General features: G+C 44.3%; 1 protein-coding gene across 3 annotated transcripts in view; it reads left to right on the top strand.

Moving 5' to 3' along the window:
• Positions 1–2,731: 2,731 nt before the first annotated feature.
• Positions 2,732–7,758, top strand: part of LOC144114920 (uncharacterized) — a 100,466-nt gene continuing 95,439 nt past the window's right edge. For all 3 annotated transcript variants that reach the window (XM_077648950.1, XM_077648947.1, XM_077648949.1), the window contains exons 1-2: positions 2,732–2,864; positions 3,402–3,530. In XM_077648950.1, coding sequence (XP_077505076.1) covers positions 2,862–2,864; positions 3,402–3,530 — 132 coding nt within the window. In that variant the 5' untranslated portion in view covers positions 2,732–2,861. The remainder of the gene's footprint in view (positions 2,865–3,401; positions 3,531–7,758) is intronic.

The following is a 7,758-nucleotide window of genomic DNA, read 5'->3' as shown; positions in this document are numbered from 1 at the left end:
TCGCCCGTACCGCTCAAGTTCAGCGCCAACACGGCGACTCGAGAAACGGTACTAGTGCTGCAGGAAAGTGCGCGGACGATCAAATGGTGAAACCACATGGCACAGCTCCACATTTTCTGGCGCCAACTGTGGCTTCGGTGGCGACAATGATAACTCTCAAAAACTTTAAGAAGGAAACGCGGGATTAGGTATCGCTTTGGAAGCAGTCTAACGGCTTTACGTGCTACTATGCCCTTCCGGCTTGCGTCGTATGTTACATGAGTAAACAGCACGCAACAGAGCTTTTTCAGCGCCCAAACTTTCAGTATTAGCTGCTGCCAAACACTGTTTTCAAATAACGACCCTCAGACAAGCGAACTTAAAGGTGACAGATCAATTTTTCACGAATTGGATTCAAGCAGGCGCGCGCTGTCATATCAGTGCAGCAGACGACGCGCGAGCGCTTTGCAAAGCAATAGCCGCAAACGACACGACTGAAATGGGCCGGTTACCCTTGGCGACAAGAGCTTCCGAGCTCCCTTTTAAAGAAGTTTTGATTGCAGTTGAAACAACATGAACGCAGTAGAAAAGTCCGCGACAGAACAGCTGCGAACGGTCTTCGTTTCTATGAGCGACTGTGATGCGAAGGGCATACTACTCCGGTGGCGGCGCAAGGCCGTACTAGCCCCGACGGCCGGCTCCCATACGCCTCTCCTTTTCCCCACGCACAGAATGTAAACAAATGAGGTGGCGCTGCAGTAGCTAGCGAGCTCGTGGTAGGCAAAAGGTCGGGGAGTGGCGTCGCGGATAGGTGTTGAGCGCGGGTTTTCAAGGCTTGTAGGCGCGTTTCCAGTTTCTGCGAATCATAGCAATGGTCGATGCTTCCAACTTAGTAATTTGTTGAAGTACACGAGCTCCGTTGGCCACGTGCGGCCTATAAAGAGAAATAGTTTGCCACTGTATTGTATATATGGTTAGTAGTAAACATGTAGAAAGCGTTCCTGCCGTTTATTTATCCGCTAGGCATTGAATAAAACAAGTTTTGACACTCTGCACTAGCCGGAATGATTTTACTTCGGGACAATAGTGAGGGGAAGTGCTGGCCTTGTTTCGTCGGAGCAGACATGCGCTCATCGTCTGCTGACATACGTACGTGTCGCGCTGTGCGAAAAGTGGGGACAGCGTAGTGTCCCTGATCTCTTGTCTAGCTTAGCGCTCTGTTTAGCCGCATGACCACGCACCAGCCAGGCCGACTTGTCCTCTTGTTAAGCTCTTCGATTTGGTGAAAATTTTTGATTTCTAGAATTATTTTCTTTCCTAGCCCTGAAGTCTAGTTTCGTGACGAAAAATTATAGCAAAATTTGAGTACAAATTTATAAATTACGCTTTTTAGAAGTGTGGTCGTCAAAAATTGTGAAGTAATTTCTTTGGTTTCAGTGCCGCATTTCTTTGACCAAAGCGAAAGCGAAGATGCCATAAACGAGGGAATAAACTTTAAGGTTCGTTTTGTGACCTCTCACATTTTCTGCGACTGGATCACTCACCTTCGTAATTCGCATGAAAATCAAATGATTTCATTTGTCGCAAACTGTTCCTGAGACATTGTGGAGCGTAATAAATCTCGATTTTTTTCCCTACACGTGCAGTACTGTGTTAGTTATTTCTTGTAAGAAACGTTTTCATGTAACTATGCATGCATAAGTACTGATCATATAGAAAAAGAACTAATCGCGTCATCGTACAGAACAGGGCTTTATGTATATGCTGGCATAAAAAAACTGCGCACTATCTACTCTATTATTTAGACCTTGGGGGGACTTGACGGTGTTAATTATAATTACCCAGAACTGCACCAGGTATAGCTATAAATAAAAGGAATTACTGAAACTAGCGTAGGAATTCCATATTTGCACCAAGTTTAGTTACATATCGCATGCATGAATAACGAAAACACTTTTCATTGCCTCGTCCCCTCTCAATCTCGTCACGTGTCTGTTAGCAGCACGCCTGCGGCTGCTTCTTTCCAAACAAGCTTCGCGATCATGTACTACCTCATGAAACATGACACATGCATGATGCAGTGAAAAAGCATATGGCGTTTAGCACACTTAAGGTACGCTATTCTAAGCACACCAATTAACACGACCGCGCAAGATTGACACAACTTACCAGACTTCTTTCTACTCGAATGAAATAATTACGTCGTCATATCAAGAAACAGTTTCAAGTAAATATTAAATGTAATAAAACGCGCCATTAAAACATGGTGTGCTATTAACAAAAAACGCATTCCTTGGGGGCGAGTGAACCTGTCGGCGCCCCGTGCACTCCGGCTCAAGGTGATAAGTACGTGTGTAGCTGCATATGTCTTTTTTTCCCTTGAGCAATTATCAGCCTACTATCCTGAAGTTCTGGTGAATGAACGCAGTAACTTGCATGCTATAAGTGCATTGAGTGGCAGTGCCTATCGACTCCCAGACTTCGCGCTTTACTACAGTGGCCCAATGCCTGTTAGCCAGTTTCCGAATGCGCCATTTATGCGCGAGAAACCTATCGAGGCTAATTTAATATTTTTTATGCTACTACGCGGATCAAGCAGTGACGCAGCTGGTCAATACATGCTGCTTCTGCAGTGCACAGGCTTGAAGCAGCCGCCGGTAGCTGCGGCAGCTGCGGTAGACACGGGCAAGCGTAACCTGTTTTGCCTACCATGCGAAAGTCGCTGCTAACATCAGCGCCACCGCATCTTCGTGACGTCGCGGTGTGAAGGAGGTCCATAAAGGAGCGGCTGTATGTGGTATTGTTTGCAGTTGATTCTGTGCTGTTTTCGGGTGGGAGCCAATACGTTTACGCGTGTCGGCTGTCCCCCCTGACGTTTGACAATGGTTAGTACTTTCTCTGCCCATTTAGTGCCAGAAATGTTATTGAAACTGCAGGATTAATATTTGAAGCCGCTGTCGCTTGCGTGCTCGTTTTGATCGTTCGAAGCTCGCGCAACTCTGACGCAAGTTTCCCAGCGCCCGAGCTGCCCAACTTTAATACATTATAAGAATAAGAATCGTGCTAGACAAATTAAATAGCGCTAGAGTAAAATCAATAACTAAAGGCTGTAATGGGGTACTGATTTAGCGCCTGTGAAAGAACAAATGGAGCTAGTGAGCGTGAAAAGTAAGCACTTGATCACACTTATTCTTGCGTTTTCTTCGGTTTAAATTGCCGTGTAAAGTGTGCAGTGCTGCCAGAGTGTCCAGCCATGTGCGTATGAAAAGCGGCTTTGCTGTGCTGTTCTTTTATAGTTTGATTACGTGTTCCGACTCGCACGTGTTGGCGGGTGTCACGCCCATTTTGTTTGGCTGGCCAGAGTTATTGGATTGTGACAGCGGTATTTATGGTCTAATCGCGCTTTCTCAACTTAATTTCAGAGTTTGCAGAGTAGGCAGGCGAGCCTCCTGGCGTGCACGAGCAGGCAGCAAGAGTTGCAAAGACGCCTGGAAAAAATTCATGAAGAAAAGGACACTATCGTGAACACACTGGAGCAGATGGTAAAAGGGGTAAGTCCTTGCTGTAATACAACCGCGCATGGTTGGATGCAAATACTGTCAACCAGGTACTTCGAATGAAAACTTTGGCATTGTTTTGGAATGCGTGAGATGACATTTAACGTGGTGTTCGATAAGTGGGGCTAACAGGCTTCGTTCTGAAGTGCAGTGGTGTGTTGCTTATCCATTTGGGTCTGTATTTCACAGTAAGGCTTTGAAACAATTGCAGCATGGAACTACTTCACGTGGGAGGCCTGAAAACATGTGGCCTTGGAGCAGGCTCATCTGATTTGTACTTTTGGTACAGTGCCAAAAGGGATAGCCACATTTATTTTAACTTCTTTTTTTCTGCTGCATTGAGACCAAGGGTGCACATGCGCGTTTCATTTTTACATGGCCATTGGAAATGAAGCTTTTGCACCATTTCTATGGCAAGAATTTAGGGCAAGTTCTGCATTTCAGGCAGTGTAACATTAGTGCAGGTGCCAGTTTCCTGCTTTCGATATAAACTTTTTTGATGGCAGAGAATCTAAACCATGTCTTCATGAGAAATGTCAAAAATACTGCTGCTCAAAACAAAAAGTGCTGCAGGTAATTGACCATTATTGGCTTTATTCTAGTTATGCAAGACCTTTGTTTTCTATATTCTGGAAGCTTTCTCAACTTTTTTGCTTTGATCAGCCACATCAGTGTAGGAAGCATGTGGTGAAGGTTCTGAGGAATAACTGCTAATCACTGCATAATAATCCACTCCTTGCACCATGAAAATTGTTCTCAATTTGTAATAGGCATATGTTATTGCAGCTTTTTTCTTTTCTTGGGCCTCTTATGTATCTTCATGGTCATTCTCAGAAAATTCACCTAGCAAAAGAATAGTTCACTAAATTTTATCATCTGTAATTAAGGGTTGGACTTTCCGGTTTTTATTTTTTGAAAATCTGGCATACTTTAGTCTTTATTGGAGCACGTAATTTCCTAGTTTTTTTTTAGACAAATATCATTTCCCATAGATGAATTATTTTTCTTTTGATGATTATGTGGCATGCCTGCCTGGTCAGAACTCTGGTATAGCTTCTCTTGGCTTGTTTGCTAGTAGGAGAAGTCTATGTACCAGTGATAATGCACAAGTGTACGTTGTTGCCATAAGAAAAACGGGTCGTGTAAAAGCTAAATTATCAAGCCTTAAAATAGAAAAGTAAAAAGTTTATCTAAAAGCTAGGTTGTGCATAAGTTAAATAATCAAGAAAAATTATTAGATCTAAGCTTACTGGCGTAGCGCTTATCAGTGAAAGCTGGTTGGCATTAGCGACCAAGAGGTCTGGAGTGGCAGGCCCATTTTCACATTTCATGTCTATATGCTCATGTGCATACTTGACGTTCTTCCTTTTATGGTCTACGGTTTGATCATGTTCCCGGCACACTCCATGGACTTCAAAGCCTGCTTGCATGAAACAAATACAAGGTGTGCTATCGGGCGCTGCTATCGGTCCTACCACGCTTAGATTGGTTGGGTTAGCGAGGGACTCAGCTTTTCATCACGGCCTAGCACAGTCTGCTCCAAGATCTGGGAGCATCAGGATTGCTGTTTCTGTGTACTTACTGATAGTACTTGTGTCATGACGTGCAATGGCATCTGCACGTGAACAACAGCACACGATTCAAGTTCTGTGCTAAACTCGATAAGTCTTTCCACACCTACCAATTGATTCAGCAAGCCTACGTAAAATCTGCTTTGTCATATTCTCAAGTTTCAAGGAGGTTGAAGGCATTTTAAGGTGGGTCAGGAAAACATCGATGATGAATCCCGCTTTGGATGGCCATCAAAGAGCAAAAGTGGTGAAAATGTGTCTTGTGTTCGTGATCTTTTGAACACTGACCGTCAAATGAGTGTGCAGATGATAGTAGACGCAGTATTCCAAAAGCCACCATGCATGACATCGTAAATATGTGGATGTGCTCAAGAGATTGAGAAAAAGGGTCCTCCGAACGTGAAAAGAGATCACTGATATCTGGCAGTTGCATCATGACAACGCTCCCAGCTGCACTTCTTTGCGTGTGCTAGAGTTCCTGGCCAAGCACAACTTGGCGACGCTGCCCCAGCCCCCCATAGTGCTGACCTGGCTACGGCAGACTTTTTCCTGTTCCTGAGAATCAAGAGCGCCCTGAAAGGAGTCTGTTTTGGCAGCATCAAAGCGATCCAAACCGCCGTGACAAAGGATTTAAACGAGTTTCCTGTACGCATGCGTACAGTGCATGGCAGAGTCACTGGCAAAAATGTGTAGATGCCAGAAGGCTTCGAAGAATTTTAAACGTTTGTAATGATATCTTGAAAAAATTTGTCTACGAATAAAATTGCATTACTTTCTGGACACATCCTGTAGTCTAGTTCCCAGTGTTGTCTTATTCGCAGTCTAAACCCTCTGTTGGTTTTGAGGAAACGAAAGGTGCATAACTGGCTCACTGGGTCAGTGGACATCTCATTCAGGCTGTGAGGTGGTGGTGGTGTCCACCTTCAAAGTGAGGCAGTTATGTGTCTTTCCTTTTCTCAAAAACAACAGAGGGTTTAGACTCTATTGGTTTTGATGAAAGGAAAGAAGGATAACTGGCCCCTTCGGTCGGTGGACAACTCAATAACTTTTTGAGATACGTGGAGGTGGTGTCCACCTAATGTATTGCACGTAATCCATTATATTGTTGCTGTTAAACCCCGTTAATTGCTTCTACTAAATGGTTTGTACAAAGCTTCTACAACTCTCGCTGTGAAAGTGAAAGCAAAGCAGGAAGAGCTACGGACACATACACTTGTGAAATGGAACTAGGCCTTTCTGTCTATTCACCTTCATATAGGAATAAATTCATCTGGCTTGGAGCTGCCACAGTGGCTCAGTGTTTATGGCGCTTGGCTGCTGACCCGAAAGACGCAGGTTTGATCCCAGCCGTGGCGGTTGCATTTTGATGGAGGAGAAATTCTAGAGGCCCATGTACTTGTGATGTCGGTGTACGTTGAAGGACCGCAGGTGGTCGAAATTTCCAGAGTCCCTCATTGCCTGAGTCGCCTTGGGATGTTAAATGCCCTTAAACCATAAACCATCATCTGGCTTGGGGGTCAGGGGGTGGTAAATGAAGATAAACTGCTCATTCTATCACTCACGGAATGAACTGTGAAAAGAACAGATGCTTCACAAGAAAAAGCTTCGGATTGGAAAAAAAAGAAAAGGTGACTGCAGCAGAAACCGAGGAGGAGCCAGGGGGACTGTGAGCGTGCAGTACACATGATGACTGCAGTGATGGAAGTCCCGTCCAGCACTGACGGAAGCCATCACGTGACATTTGTTGGGGACGCTTGTGCATGGCTATGTGTTGTCAAGGCACAACTAAAAATGTTGTTGATTACTTTTGATATCAAGTAATGGGTCTAATAAGGTGATGGCAGTCAGTGAGTAGACGAAGCTTGACGTGGCAGTGAAACATTGCAGTGTGTGCTCGGCATGTGTCTAAAGTTACGGAGCAGTGCCTCAGAATGCACAACTGCGGCACTTAATGCAACGATCCTGTTGTCTCATTGCGCTCCTGGCTTTCGTACTTTGTCTATTGTGGTCATTTGTAACTTGTGCTCAATAGCCTGGCTGTAGAATATATCTCTGGCTGTAGAATAAATGGCTGTAGTATATATCTCAAGGATACTGACCTTTCTTATTTAAAATATAATTTCAGGAGATCAATTTCGAGTATGTTTATCTTTTTTTTTAACCAAAAAATCCAACCCCTATTTTGAGGTCATATTATTTTGTTTGCGGTAAAAATTCCAAATCGTGGTTCAATAACAATTTCCTGAAGAAATGAAGGATGGCTTTATTCTTTGTGTCAACTTGAATTCAGTTGCCAATGGCTGCAAGTACCATCACTGTTAATAATGAAATATGACACATGGGCCGCGTGTAGCTCCTGAGCAACATTTAAAGGGAAGCTGAAGCACTTTTCGAAAAAAATTAGTTCTCTACGTCATTTTATAGCTTTTAGTCCGCTGAAAAAGAATGTCTCATTCAAAAAGAGTGGAAATAAACGCAATAAGCTGTTTTTTAGAAGAAAACGCGTCCCATCGCCTCAGGGCACCGAGCGAACGCCGCTCTTGCCCGCGATTGGTCGGGACCGTCGTGACGTCATCCACGGGGATCTCCGGCTGGCACCGACGGCGTTGCTGCGTAGCGCGTTGCTTCAGTTGGCTTTTAAGTACTACGTT

This window comes from Amblyomma americanum, chromosome 1, assembly GCF_052857255.1.
Source record: "Amblyomma americanum isolate KBUSLIRL-KWMA chromosome 1, ASM5285725v1, whole genome shotgun sequence".
Taxonomy (NCBI): domain Eukaryota; kingdom Metazoa; phylum Arthropoda; class Arachnida; order Ixodida; family Ixodidae; genus Amblyomma; species Amblyomma americanum.
Note: the sequence above shows the minus strand (reverse complement) of the source record. Positions and strands in the feature narration are given on the sequence as shown.